At 38.8% G+C, this 15,611-nt stretch overlaps 1 protein-coding gene across 2 annotated transcripts in view; it reads left to right on the forward strand.

Moving 5' to 3' along the window:
* Nucleotides 1-15,611, forward strand: part of SUCLG2 (succinate-CoA ligase GDP-forming beta subunit) — a 106,161-nt gene that overhangs the window by 39,657 nt on the left and 50,893 nt on the right. For both annotated transcript variants that reach the window (XM_027889301.1, XM_027889302.1), the window contains 2 exons: nt 9,704-9,803; nt 9,931-10,021. In XM_027889301.1, coding sequence (XP_027745102.1) covers nt 9,704-9,803; nt 9,931-10,021 — 191 coding nt within the window. The remainder of the gene's footprint in view (nt 1-9,703; nt 9,804-9,930; nt 10,022-15,611) is intronic.

The following is a 15,611-nucleotide window of genomic DNA, read 5'->3' on the forward strand; positions in this document are numbered from 1 at the left end:
GGGTAAAATTCATTGCTGCTCCAGATGGCCAGAGCCAAACCTGTTCAACATTTCAGTCCCACTTATAACTGCAAAACAACTTAAATGTCACAAAGCCTTGTGCAGTCCCTCAGCCCAGCATCTCAGTTACTGGATGTTACTTCTTCATCTGGCTTTTACACCTGCTATCAGGTGTCTGTGAGAAGCCATGCTGGAAAAAGATTGTTTCTTTAAATTGAGATAATGCTTATTTTCATTGTGGTGTCTTGATTTTCTTCTTCAGATAGAAAATACCTCAGTAAATAAGACTACATTTCAGTGGTAAATACTGAGACCTTAGAAATGTCCTATTTTAAGTATGCAATTTCTATCTGTAAGTATGTAGAAGGTTGAGGGGGGTTGGTTGTTGTTGGTCACTGGTTGTGGGGAGGGGAAAGTGAGGTGTTTTGGTTTGGTTTTGGAAGGGGGTAACAAATCAGCTGCTTCAAAATGAGGGCCAGGAATCAAAGACGTACATAGAATAACAGCTCCAAAGTAATACTTTCCACCTTTCTGTCTTTAGCACTACTGAGGCAGACATAAATTCTTCTGTGTGATCACTTTCCCATCCAGATGTTTCCCAGATAATGACCAATCTAGCACGATTCTCTTCAGAGGCTCAATAAATTATTTCAGCAATACGTTGAGAACTTTGTACTTAATTCCCTGAATGAGCTGGATAATGAATCAGGCTACTGGGGGGCATTTCAATACTACTGGGCTTGATTCAGATCAAAATACTGCCACATTTGCTATTCTTTTGCATGTTTCTAATTTTGGGTGTGGATTGATTTATTTATGTTCATTGTGTGGCATTTAATGCAGCCCTGCACAATGAACCAAAAACCAAGGTATACAAGAATAAGAGCTGGGACTGTCTCTGGGAGGGAAATGTTAATTTTTCTTAAAACGTAAATTTTCAGCTAAGAACTGTTCAGTATTTTTATTGCTTTGGGTAAAAATGCAAACTCTAGAAAGAGATTTAGGTTTGGAGCTTCATTAAGAAATTCTTCATGAAATGTTTCGAGGGGAAATTTTTATGCAAGCACCCAAATACCAAGCTGGCTTTAGTGTGTGCCTGAAATTAAGCAGATAACCAGCTATTTGGTGAAAGCATCAGTATTGTGTCACTGTGAATTACTGTAAAGAGGAGAAATGGCCACTGTGATGTCAAAGCAGGGAAGTCCCTCAAGGCTGGGCAGTGTATACACTTAATCACCTGTCAGATCACTTTGTCCCAGCATTTAAGAGGCAACAAGAGATGATGAAACCCTTTGAAGGGACCTGGTCCTGGCCTAGTATTGACAAACTTGCAGAAGGTGAGTCTGAAGCTGCTGCACCTTCAGATGCCTCCCTCTGAGCATGTGGCCTCTTTCTCCTGCTTTTGAAGGCTGTTGGTTGCCCAGCCTGCTCTCTGTGCTGTCCTCCACAGTTCTTTCAGCTTTACCCTCCCTTTTAATGCTTATTTTTTAAGGATCTTGCTGGGCATAGCAGGCCTGTTTATAAGGACTAATTATCAAGTCTGTCCTTGATCAGCATTCACCTGTCACATTTTACATTACTAATTTGTTAACACTTTTTAAACAATGGTGGTAACGTTGCAGTCGTCTTTATCCTCTGCATATTTTCACTTATGAAAGAGAGTAGGTTTAGATTTTTATATTAGGAGAACATTCTTTACTATGAGGGTGGTGAGGCCCTGGCACAGGTTACCCAGAGAAGCTGTGGTTGTCCCATCCCTGGAGGTGTTGAAAGTCAGATTGGACGGGGCTTGGAGCAACCTGGGCTAGTGGAAAGTGTCCTTGCCTGTGGCAGGGTGTTGAAATGAGATAATCTTTAAGGTCCCTTCCAACCCAAACCATTCTGTGGTTCATACTAACTTTTTTACCATGTGAATTCCCTGATTTCTTATTTCATGCTCCACTTTTGAGACTATCTTCAACTACTTTATGCTTAAAAGTGAAGTATGAAAAAAACCTAATATATGTTCCTCACCTTTTATAAATTCTACGCTACATACAGTTTTTTTTCAAAATCATCTCTGCAGCTCAATAATGGGTAAAAGAATTAGAATGAGTCAGAGAAGGCTTTTGTGTCTCTTGTGCCTTACATGTAATCAGAAAGAATGAAATTTTGAGCGTGTTCCAGGAAAGCAGGTGTGTGTATTGTTGCAGCGAGGGGCGAGAACAGTGTTTGTTCCTAATGGCTGCTTGACTTCAACACCACAGATTGCTGAAAGCCCATTCCCTGAACTGTATTAAAACAAGTTGTGCTGTGGTATTCAGTCAAGAATTTAGGACACAGTTGAACTGCCTGAGTCTGCTAACTTTAAAATATGTTTTACTGGGGGGGGGGGAAGTGTTTGCACGGTATTTTGGCAAGGAAAACCTGAAATCCTTGAAAGCTTTAAAAGGTAAAGATGCAAAGAAAGCTGTGAGTGTATTCATTTCACTTTGGGTTTTTTTTTTTTTTTTGGTGGGTTTGTGGGTTTTTTTGTAGTTTAGGGAAAAGGGAAGGATAGAGAGAAATGTCTTGTTAAAAATCTGGTAAAGTTGTCACATTTTTGAATGACAGTAGTTTTAGAAAGTAAATCTTGTGATTTATTCATGTATTTAATATTTATAAGGAAAACAGGTCTGCTAAAGCACAGGATTTTGCATGCCCAGACTTCTCAGTGCTTACAGAGTATCCTGAGGATGCTCTGCACATGGAAGAGCTTCCATGGTGGTGTCATCAGATCACAGGGCTTGCAACTAATACAGAAGGAAAAGTCTTTGCTTGCTTTTGCAGTCTCTTAAAGTGAAATCATCAGAAGAGGAGAAAAATAATATTGACTTGGGCACAATATAAAGAATATTTTGAAGTCTGAAAGTAGCAACAATGGACCTGGTGGGTATAATGATGGAAGAACCCTGGATCAGTTTGCATGGATTTTCCCCTCCTGTTCAGTATTTACTGTGCCCGTGGTGCAGGATGATGGGGTGACATTGCAGGTTACAGAAATGGCTTTCCCTGTTTTGCCCATGGAGTGGATGTTGCCTGAAAGCTGGCAGGAAGAGCTCCTGCTCTGTTGTCAGTCAACTTCAGTGCTCTTCCACCAAATGAAGAATTTATTCCTCCTCTGATTGAGTTTCAAACCATGTCTGCTCTCGAGTTTGTCCGCAAATGTGAAAATATTCATTTTTCTAAACTCTTTGTCTATTACAGAGGAAATTTATGTAAAAAATAATGACAGCTTAGGTTGAAAAAAGAAGCTGTTAGAGGCTGAAAAACATCAGAAATAAGGTATCCTGTGGAGTTTTAAACAAGCACATACAATGAACAGTTTTAGTGTGAGAACTGTTGTTTGGATCCCTGCCTTAATGTGCATATTTTTCCATGCATTTTAGTGGTGCTGCTGGATCTAGTGAGGCTCCCTTTGCTGTATAAGTAATTTATCAGGTTTAACTTAAATGTAGGATGTGTGAATACTTGATTACTTTTACTCTGAGAAGGTTTAAGAGTGCAATATTGAGAGTGAGCTTTAGCTTAGCTGATTTTATCTAGCTTTAAAATTTTTATCACCGGTGAAGTGTGTAGTAATGGTTATGAAAGCAATTAATAACAGCAGTGACAGAATCAAGAGGCTGACTAATTCATCATTATAGATTTTAATGAGGCTTATAATCTAGCAATAAATATACAATATATTCAAAAGGATGGAGGTATAAAAAGGATGATTTATTTAACTTTAATTCTAAACTAGTCTGCCAACCAAAGGTTGTAGAAACAAGGCGTGTAAGAACATAATTCTTTTTGGTGTTGTGGAGCAGAAGGATGGAAATAACAGAGGAAGAGAGTTTAAATGAAAATTAAATGGGGGGAAAAAATCAATTGGTTTATCTTCATTCTAAAGGTCTTTCAGCACAACAATAGTTTTGTAGGTGTGGGAGGTATCTTGTGGACAGCTTCTTTTTCATCTCAATCTGCTCACTTGGCAGAGCCTGGGAACTGTCTGAGATGCTGCATCCCTGGAGGTCTCAGAAGATGGGGAGCAGTGGAAGTGGTAGCAATACTTGCTCCTTGGGAAAAGCTGTCTCAGATTTCAGAGCAAGTTGGTGCAAAGAGACCCAGAGGTGAAAAGTTATTACTGCAAGTGTAAGATTCAGTGTTCAGTTTGGGAATTAGGCTTTATTACACTTTTTGTGTTATTGTATTATGTTTTTATGATCTTCCTTATAGCTTTTATTCTTCTCCCTCCTTTCCTTGCTGAAGTAAGTGAAAATGTCTCTGGACAGGACAGGACTATTGTTTAAAAGTAATAAGCACCTGACAGGATCTTGCCTGAGCAGTGTAAGAGGGTGGCTGAAATTTGGAAAATTAATTGTAGCCAGTCTTTCCCAAAGGGAAGCTGGGAACTCAGACAGTAGGGGTGGCATTAAAACAAGAATGAAGGAAGCAACAGTAATAGAAAAGGACAGATGAAACCCCAAAAAGTGGTTTCCTTACTGTTGGATCAGCTAGAGGTAAGTAATAAAATCCCAAACCAACCCAAAGTGGACCCTTTCAAGGCTTTTAAAAGGAACCCTTTGTTTAGGAAGAAAGGCTCTGAGCTGCAGAGTTGCAGTTTGGAAGAGGTTATCTAGAACCCTTACAGGACACTTGAGCTTTAGTGGGTTTACATCAACAGTGGTGAGGAAAGTGAAGTAGGAACAGCATGTAGGTGTTCTGGGATTTGTTGGTATCTTTATAGTTCTTGTGCTCTCCAGAATGAAGTTTAATTGCTGTCAGAAAATGTCTGCCCTGTTCTCCTCAACCCTTCCGTGTTATGAAAGCAAAATTGTCAAGCAGAATGGGGGAAAACCCCTTGCTTTGGGAAAGGAAGCACTGAATTTACTGCTGAGTTTTAGGAAATCCGTGTTCAGCATATACAGAGAGGGAACTGGTCATCCAGTGAGAGTCCCAGCCAGTCCTTCATGGAGTAGTATTCTAGACAACCATGAGGTAGATGTGAACTAAAACATTACTGGCGAAAGCAAAGCTTGAAGTTGCACATGTCCAAACAAAACAGAGATTTGTGTCCCTCAGAACGTTCTTACCAGGTAAATTCATCTTCAGGTTGGCCTCTGCCTCTTTGTAGAGGTGGAGAATTCGGAGCTGGTTGCAGATTCATGTACCTCATTCAGCTCTTTCAGGATTTGGGAAGGGGGAAGCACTCCCAAGAATTCTGCTTGGCAAGCACAACTTAATGACTTTACCTAAAGAAGGGAGACCAGCAAAGTTCTTAAAAACAAGTGACCATTTGCCTGGCCATGGTGGGCTGGGGTCCTTTGTGCATCCTGAAGGATGAATGGAGGAGGAGTCTGGTTAACCCCATCTGCCTTCGTGGAAATAGCTCTTGTGTGTTTATAAACTCAGTGTTTGGGTCAGTAAGGAGACAGAGCTTCTGTAAAACCTTGATTTGACATGTCCTCAGTTTGTCTTTACTGTGCTGCTCCCATGGCAGTGGGATGCTCTCGTCTGCTTTGCAACGTGTGCTGAGCTCATTCCAAGAGAGATCAGGGCATTTTCCAGGGACACTTTGCTGCTGCTGCCAGGGTTTGGAGTCAGCCCTTCTGTGCTCAGTTGCCTTACACTGGGGTAAAAATACACTAATGTAATACTGAAACAGGTTCTGCATTTTTAAAGAAGGTGCAGACACTAATTAATTTACACAGAGCCCCTGCAGACAGGGAAGCCGAACTTCTGAAAGTCTCGTGGTGAGACAGAAATGTGATTAGGAATTCGTGTGAGACCTCCTCCCTTTGTCCCATGCTCTAATTCTGTGGTGTGGGATGCCTTGTCAAAGTAGTCCTGAGCTCTCTCTGGTAGAAAACCTTTTGTTCATAAACAGGCGAGCATGAGACCCATTGCTGTGCAGTCCTACATGGTCTGTTCTTTACAGCAGTTTATTTTTGATAAGCTACAGCACATTTTAATGTAATTGTTAACACGCCTAATTTGCAGTCACGCAGTCGTATCAATAATAATGGAAAGTTGTTCACAGGTAATAAATTAGCATAGCATATAACTGGCAGAACTCTGCTTCTCACTATATTGTTTCACGATCAAGAATTCAGTAGTTAAATATACACAGCAGTGGGCTGAGAACAAGCTGTTCATTTTTGCTGCAAGCAGTACCAGTGGACCAAAGTAATCATAGCTCCCAAAAGCAGGACTGATTTTATTGATTTTAAATAGGCTTTCATTATAGCACTGAGCTTATTCCAATTGCAAGGAGTATCGCTGCCGTTTGTATTCACAGCACTGACTGAGGGAAGGAGAGGTCTTGTTGGATGCACTGTAGAGGCTGCTTGCCCCTCAACGTTCTGTTCTGTCCTCTTGAAACATCTGAATCTGTTACAGAAAATAAGTGCTGAAGGCTTTTTTCCCGTGTGGTTGGATTAAATTTTTTTAGAACTGGAGAAGCAGCTAAAGTTGTGAAATTTTAAATTCTGAGGAGTAAAGGTCTTGCTAATTTATTGGCATCTGAGTTAGGGACCACTGTATTTTTCTTCCATTTTTTGTAAAGGGCTCTTTAGAAATCATCAAATCATTGATTGACTTTGTAAGATCACTGAGTCCAGCCATTAAGCTCACAGTGCCAGGTCCAGCACTAAACCGTGTCCCTGAGCACCACCCCTGCACTTCTCTCTTTTTTTGTAGAATAATGTAAAACAGACAAATCCAAGAGCCAATATAACAAACTGTTGAACTGAATAAACTGTTCAGTCTGAGATATTAATATATTCAAGTTATAATTAGTTAAGAACACATGCTGTTACCAGCAATGTGTCATTAATCTACATGGAGCAGTTTGTGGCTATTTGCTGCTAAATTAGTGAATCTTGAAAGCAGTTGGGTTTTTGTATTGTTTTTAATGATAAAAAGAATTTTAAATCTGTGATGACAAAAAAAGTAAATGCACGCTTAAGGAGCAGGCTGGTTTATTATTTTGGGGGGGGTTGTTTTTTAATTTACACAAGGCTGGTCAGTCAGTGGACATGCACAGAAGTTGGTTGTAGCCTCAGTGACCAAAAGCTGTTAAAAATATTGCACTATATTTTATGGTGGTGTAAAGAAATGTTACTTGTGCTTGGTTCTCTTCAAATCCTGTATTTGTAACTACACAGTCCTGCTCAAACATTTCTCCAGTGTTACTACAACAGTTTGGAAGGATGTTGATGGAAATTAAAACCTTTCTGGTTTTAATGACTTCAATGCTGACTTTGGGTACCTTTTTCTAGGTTATTTTTTATTTATTTATTTATATCAAATCTGAAAGTGAAGGTGAGTTGCTTCAGATATTCCAGTTGAACTCACATTTTTCTTTTGGAATAGTCTTTCTAACTTAATTTGGGAATTCAGGCAGGATCTAACACAAAAACTTGGTTGTGAGCATTTCTAGAAATCAGCTCTTGAAATAAGATGGTGATGTTCAGTAGTGAATCAGCTTGGAAAATACTGAATGATCAAGCCTAGTTACCGTAAAATAAGACCTGGCTGCTTTACTTCATTTTACAGAGTTTGGGCAAATAATTATGGAATTAAATTGCTTCCTGTTGGTTTCCCGCAGGGCACAAAGGACCTGCTGTACTTGCTCTGCTGAGCTGCTGCATTGATTAGTTCTTCAGGTCTAATCTTTACGTGGTTATACTCACTTTCTAAGCCCTTTGTTTACGGGTTCGAGAGTTGTTTTCCTGAAGTTGTTGTATTGCCTTGATAGTCCTCTAGCGGATTACAAAGATGTGCACGTTAATTCCTTTCTCTGACTTTATTTGTTGGATTTCAGTGGAGATAATCAGTGCTCATAGAGCATGTTGATTGGGAATGAGGGTGATGATCACTCCCAGAACTGATACCACCTATCACTGACAATCAAAGCTCACATTGTCGGGGTGGTTGGCAGCTAAAACTGATCTAATTAAATGCTTGCAACATCTATTAACAATACTATATTAGATTTTTTTTTTTTTATCACAGCAGCTATTTTGATTCCAGAGTTTGCTTTTGCGGGTTGGAAAGTGATTTATAGTTTTAATTCATCTTAATAATTCGTGTGCATCGGAAACACTTGATATGAAACTTTCTGTTGCATTTAAATTTCCTTGTTATCTGCCCTGCAGTGGCATGAGTAATAGGGAGCCCAGAACATGAATATATTGGAATACATGAAGTATTTTCAAGGAGAGTGCTTTTAAGGTTCACAGTGATATATGTCAAATGTTCCTGAATGGATAAACATGTGGAGGGATTTTACCCTTGAGATGCCTGGAAATCAAGCACCTTTTAGAACAATACCCCTTTTGTTAATAATGATGATGGTGATAATGATAATAATAAATGGGTTAAAGTACAATACCTATGTTAAAAAATCATTCCCATCTTAATGCAGGAAATAGAATATTTGTTTGATAATATTTATTCTGTCCTAAGATCCAACTTTCTTCCTAGCTGCTGAAATTTATTATACAGGAACTTTGAAATGATGCTGTGTCAGAGCTGGCCTGCACCAAAAAATTGCTGCACCTCTCAACTTAGATTTAATAATCTGTAAAATGTTCTTACAACCTGGAAAGCCTGGGTTTGTTTGAATGAAAGTATCTTTATCATCTTTGCTGATTAAACAGTAAATTTGTCAAATTAACAGCAAATTCTCATGTTTTCTTCATACTTGGATAGAATATTACGATTCAAGATGTGACCTAATCTAAACATCACTGAAATCAGAGACTTCCACAGAGTCTAGAAGAGGGTAACAACGTTGGCCTTTTCTAGGCACACTTAATGATATGTTAATATTGGGATCTCAGACTTTGCAGAGAACTTGGCAGTATTATGATAAATGTGCCAAGTGGCAGCCCTGCATGTTAATAAACATCTCACAGGCACCTGGCAGGTGTTCACGGTCCAAGAAGCTGCTGCGATCCGTGGAGCTGCAGAGATCACGAGCGACGGGTTTCTTTGGTGCTTTGTTTTCTTTCCCCCTTCTCCCCTTGTTTTACTCTGTAGGGATGTCAGGATTGCTTCTCTGTGGAATGTCGGACGTGGTGCAATCGTTTTTGTCACCGTGTCTCGCTGCACTTTCTCGTTACTAAGATACTGTTGTACTCAAATTGCCAAAGACTCAAGTGATGCCTCAGGAACAGATGAAGTGATTTCACAGCTCCTGCCCTTGCTCTGCATTTACCTGCCCTTTGGAGACAGGGATTTCTCCTTTTAGGGCCACATCCGTACATTTCCATGTGTTCAGAGCAAGGAATGAGGTTTATTTGCCTTGATGAGCATTCATTTGTTGTGTATTCAAGACAAAATATGATCTGATTCCTGTTTTAGAAACCATGCCAGAATATAATCCATTGAACTGTGCAGGTTATGGTTTGTTGTGCAGGCCATGTAGCATTATCAGCATGGTTCTGATCCATAGAATGGCATATTTATCCATTTAATAAGCAATGTATATTCATTCCTTAACTTCCCTGAGCAGTTCTTTTTTTGCAAGGTTGCTTTATAAAAATGCTGAATTGACACTTGATTTACTGCTCACTATTTATGAACAATCTCTTGTTCTTTTAAAATAGTCCAACCTGGAAGTGCTTTTTAAACTTGGGTTAATAAGCTCAATAAATAGCACACCAGAGAATAGAAATGTGCTTTTCTTTTACAGAGGCGAAGGAAATCGTTCTGAAGGCACAGATTCTGGCTGGAGGGAGAGGAAAAGGTATTTTCAATAGTGGATTGAAAGGAGGAGTTCATCTAACTAAAGAGTAAGTCTTTAAAATTGAAAAAGCATAAATAAATTGCTTTTCCTATAATATCTAAACTCTTTACAATAGCTGTGGACTCTTTCTTTTAGTATCTTCCAATAAGCTAACATTTTTCCTTTGTTTATAGCCCTAAGACTGTTGAACAGCTTGCTAAACAGATGATCGGGTACAATCTGTCAACAAAACAAACTCCAAAGGATGGTGTGACAGTTAAAAAGGTAAGATTTTGACCTCTTGCAAGTTGAAAACTGTGTTCAGGTACAATTTTGCATTAATAAGCTGAGGTGTATGACGTAGGATTTTTTGTGAGATTTTTTCATTCCTTCTCCAGTGCCTGATTTATTACATCTAATTGATGAAAAAAAGAAAATGTTACATTTTCTTTCTCTGTGTGTATGTATTTTATTTATTAATTTTGGCATACCTAGTACTGGAAAAATGTATTAATATCTGCTGCCTATGTTGAAGGGAATCCTGTGTCATAGGCTCATCCTTCATCAAAAACATACTAAATGCTAAAATAACTGCACTTTGCATTAACTTGTTCATGCTTATTGACATTCTGCTTACAGAAGTAATGTATCCATGATTACCTCTAGTAATAGTATTATCTGTATTTCATGCACCCTCAGCTCTGGGCAACTGTTAGTAAAGTGATAGGTGACTTTCCCAGGATAACAGAGTGGTTTGGATTGGAAGGGATCTTTGAAGTTCATCTGGTCCAAGCCCACTGGAATGAGCAGGGGCATCTTCAACTAGATCAGATTGCTCAGGGCCCCATCCAACCTGGCCTTGAAGGTTTCCAGGGATGGAGCATCTACCACTGGGCTCTGTGTCAATGCCTCACCACCTTCATTGTAAAAAAAACACCTTCTTTTAGTTTAAAACCATCTTGACCAGTTGCAGCAGGCCCTACTGAAAAGTTCATCCCCCTCTTTCTTGCAAGCCCCCTTTAAATACTGAAGGGTTTGCATGAGAAGAGATCTCAAATTTTAAAAAGCGTCTTCCTACTTGTTGCAGATACAGAATAAAATGGGGTTCAGCAAATGTGTGGGAGTTCATCTTCCTATGATGGTGTCCACTACAAGGGGCCAAGGTTCACTTCAGCATAAATGAATTGCTCTGTATTGGCCTGAACAAGAGAAGCCCAGATAGCCCTTCAGCAAGATTCTCCTTCACATTATTTAAATTCCATCAGTCAGGAAATCCTAGCCAATGGCTCTCTGCTGTATGTGTGTGTTTATGTCTTGCTTTGTTTTACTAAGCAGGAATCCTCATGTAGGTTTGTGTATCTGATGCCAGAAGATAATTTGGCATGAACTGAAAGGAACTGCAGTTCACATTTCCTATCCTGTGAACAGCTTGGTGTATTAGCATAGAAGGGGAACACCTGTCTGGAAAGATCCTGTCTAATGAGGGCTGGAGGAAGGTGCTCAGGCAGTTCTTCTCTTGGGGAGCAAGGAGAGCAGACTACTCTCACTCCTCATAGTTGCTGTTAGAAAGAAATGCTACATATTCAAAAGGAGGAGCAGTATTAGCATTAAGGCATGCCTGTTGGAGAGCCTGATAATACTAAGAGTGTAAGAAAGGATACACCTTTCCCATATTTAGGCGCTCTGGAAAAATTAGTATTGTAAAAGCAGCTTTCTTTTATAAATTCTTAGGTTTTATTCTTTTCCCCAGTCGACCTGCCTTGAATGCATCAATACAGAAATTCTCCTCTTTTGCCAGAGTGCAAGCATCAGTTACAGAGTCAGTTCTGAAAAAGAAACTTCTGATTTTCTTTGAAGTGAATAGAAATGAAAGAAGGGGTGTGGATGTTGGGGGTTTTTTACATGGATTATTCAAAGGATTTATATTAAGATTACTAACATAGAGCAGCTATAGAAGATTTAACTTGTGATTCCTTCCCTCCCCATCCACACATTGTTTGTGTGAATAAACAATGGTCAGCAGGAAGCAGCTGGGGCATAGGTGAAGCTGACAGTGAAGTTTGCACTGCTGCATTTATTTTAGTGGTGCAGGACTGTGTATAGCCTTGATAGACTGTGTGTTTTTCCTTTGCTCTACAGTTGCATGGGAACCTTTCAGGACACAACTTACAAGTATTTTAATATTGATCCGTGATAAACCAGTGTGATGCTTTTCGCTGGGAGAAGCTGCTCGTCTACTGACACAGACTTCCATTCTGATTGTAGAGCTGGCTTTCAAAAGTATGGTGACTTTTAAAATAGCATGTTTTATATTTGTGATGTTGAGATCTTGACTCTTGGTAAGTTGTGGTGAGAGCATACATCCTGCTATAAATTAATTCACTATGTAGCAGTTTGCCCACTGTTAAGCCTATTAGATAGCTAAGAAAGTGTATTTCAGATTATGCACTTAGGTCTTCAAAAGGCTATTTCCCAGCAAAATTATATCTTATAAAAGCATTTATCTTTCACAAAGTTAGCTTAGAGATCTTCAAGGTAGTTAAAGGGGTTGAGGCATTCACGTTTGTAGCATCAGGACTACCATGTTGAATACTGAAATTGTAATCAAGGGAGAAACTACAGTAATGCAATTAAAAATATAAGTTTAGTTACATCTAAGATATCATTTAATGCAGTGGGAACTTTGTGCACAGAAAATGACAGGCAGACTCTCTGAGTTTGCTAAGAGCAAGGGGGGGGGAACTTGAGAAGTAATAACTGGCATTTTTGTTCTGTTTCAGGGCATGTGCTTTGTGTGTGTGTGTAAGAGTTTGTGTGTACATGTACTTAAAGAAAATTGCTGTTCAAAATGGAAAGTAAAAGCATGTTTTTAAGTTTTGTGGGGTTTAAACTTTTTGGTGTTCTTGAAAGTCTGAGCGTTTTAAAACAATCATGTTTTTTAAAAAATAGGTAATAAGGGTTTTTAAGTAGGAAAATAGTTATTATGTCATTTTCTGTGAGGCAATCAATGAGCTAGTGTCAAGTAGGGGAGTGAAAGTCACGTACCTTTTACATGTATTTGTAAGGAAGGAATGGAAGACAGGAATTTTCTACAATTAGAATAATTATGGAGCAGAAAATGGCGTTTTCAGCTGCTTTCTCAGTTTGTGCACCTGCTACAGAATTTAAAGTGTGTTTCTGCCTCCTCAGATTGATGTTTCTCAAATAAATAGCAGTCTCCTCAGATTCCTCATAACTTGGAAGCTGTTTTGTGAGTTTACATAAAATCCTCTTATGGCAGCTTGGAATTTGGAGAGCGTGGTTATCTGAGAAGACAATCTTCTCTTATCATGACAACCTGAGAATTCACTACCTGTGTTTTCTCTCCAAGCAATAACAGAATGAACATTTTGCATATTTGATTCTGCATTAAAAAAAAAAAAAAAAAAAAAAGCTGTTACAGTTACCCTTTTGGAATTAGATGTGTGACTTAAACTTTTAGGTAATGATGTGTTATTAAGAAGGAAAGCTTGAAGTTGTTGGGAAGTTTTAATGAAAACTGATTTTTTCCCCCAAGACATTTTAAATATAAACCTGATGTGGCAAACAGATAATGATGCTTCACATTCTTTATCAAAAGCAAAACAGACAAAATGTGAGAAGAGTCAACAGTCTGTAGATTCAATTTCATTATTCTTAACTGTTCATTAATGTGTTTGCATTACTTTAGTTGTGTGAATGATGGGTAGACTTAAATAATATTTAAAGACCTTGAACACTGATTTCCCTGACTTTGCTCTGCAGCAGACAGGGAGGGTGGTGAAGGATAGGGGTTTTTTGTTGGGAGAAATTAGAGATATTGTACAGTCTGACAATTTTTGCTCTAAGGTTGCCTGCTACAAATTAAATTCTCAATAGTTTCGTGAATTAAGACAGAAAAGTATCTGACAATGTTGACGTGGTTAATTAGCAACAGTGAGGGCAATCAGTCCAGTTAGAAGTAGCAGTTGAAGATACTTGATTTAATAATGGAAGTCCCACCTGCTGTGCCTGCAAATGTATTCCTCAAGACTCACTGAGAGTACTCCCATCCTAAGTCTGGCCCTGATCCTGAGCTCTGGGGAAACTGAGCAGCTCCAGCAAGACCCAGGACGACCACTTGGGTTTTATTTGACCTGTGTCTAAAGCAGCTGACTCACATTTTTCAGATGCATTGATGCAGGATATGTGAGAAGGTGAAAACGTGGATCCAGGTAAAAATAGTAGCAAATCAAGGATGCTTTCCCTGTCTTTGCTTGTTAATTTGACAAATCTTGGCAAGTAGCCAAGCTATGTCTCTGAAGTTGGCTTTTAGCATCCCTCTGTAGTAGTCTAAAATAGGCAGATGCTTTCAAGTAGAACAGTAGTTTTCTGCATTCTTAGTTCTCTCCTTCACCCCAGTTTTCTTTAGTTTCCTTTTGAGCAGTCGCTTATTTGAACTATTCCTTTACATCCCCCTCTGTTCTGGGAATAAAGTGAGGTAAAAGTAGAAGGAAACAAAATTACTATAAAGCAAGTTTCTTCCAAGTCAAAAAAAAAAAAAAAAAAAAAAAAAAAATTCATCTTTCCTTCCATTCTGAGCACAGAGGGCTTTATTTAATTCCTTGTCTCTTACTTACTACTTACTTCTTTTCTCCTCCTGTTCTCTAATAACACAGCCTGGCAGAAGGTATGTACATTCCTTCTTAGGTACTCTGGAATAGAATGTCAAAAAAACAACTTGGGGGAAAGTACAGTTCATCTTTCTTGTTCATAGCCCCTGAACTGTGAAAACCCCAGGAATACTCATTTGATGGAATAACAGGCAGAATTTTAAGGCTACAGGTCTCAGATCTGCTGACTGTTAGAATGAATTTCACCTGATGGTTCATTCAGTGATGATTTTTGTCTGCAATCATTGTTCAAAACTGTCACTTCATAAACAGACTGTGTTAGAAAGATGTTGCCATTTAATCCTTCCTGATTGTATTGATATTAGGGAAGTGATTTTCTGATTTCTGCCAGTTCCATTGAAAGATGGGAAATAGTAGCTCTGTGAAGGAAGAATATAATTGATAATCATCAGCAGAAGCTGTAATGCTAATTAAAGCAGAGGTAGTTGATATAACTACTGCCATATTGGCTGTTGTTAAACTATTGAAACAATTGAAAGTTTAGGTGAAGAGGAAAGTATAGTTATTGCAGTACTAACATGGCAAGGACTTTGTAATTTTTTTGTGAGGAGTGAAAAATTTTAGCAAAGGCTTTATATGGGCCAGTTTCCCCAAATTTTAATGTGAGTAGTTATAGATTCCAAACATAGAACTTGAATCATCTGTTTTGTTGTGTGCTGAGGTATCTCTCAGATACTGGTACAAAAGGGCTTTTTAGCTTATATATTATAAATAGAAACTGGTAGCATTTTAGAAAAATAAATTTCTATGTTTCTAGATTGTGCCAACATCTAAAGGACACACTTTTGCTTGACTCTCTAAGTTGAAAGGAAAAAGCTGGATGGCAGAATTATCTGTAAAACCATTTTCTTAGGAAATACTTAGGGCAAGAATTCAGGGCTTTAAGAGTTGGGTGGTCTTCTGTCAGAAGGAGGGAGAAAACTTGAGCCTGAGGATTTACTGGTGAGGAACAGTGCTACTGGTGAGGTGCAGCTGAAAGCCAGTGTGGCCACCCTTGCATCCATGGGATTTGCAAACTGAGTCCCTCATGAGTCAAGTTTTTCTCGAGGCAGCACATTAAAGTGCCTTTTGGGAATAAAAATGTAATACAGAGTAATGTCATAATTTAATGTGTCTCCCTTATGGACTCAGCAGCAGCTCTGATTCTTTTCCTGGAAAAACCCCAACAGTTAGGTTTACATGCT

Source organism: Empidonax traillii, unplaced genomic scaffold, assembly GCF_003031625.1.
Source record: "Empidonax traillii isolate 1590-97213 ecotype Southwest subspecies unplaced genomic scaffold, ASM303162v1 scaffold258:size685985, whole genome shotgun sequence".
Classification (NCBI taxonomy): domain Eukaryota; kingdom Metazoa; phylum Chordata; class Aves; order Passeriformes; family Tyrannidae; genus Empidonax; species Empidonax traillii.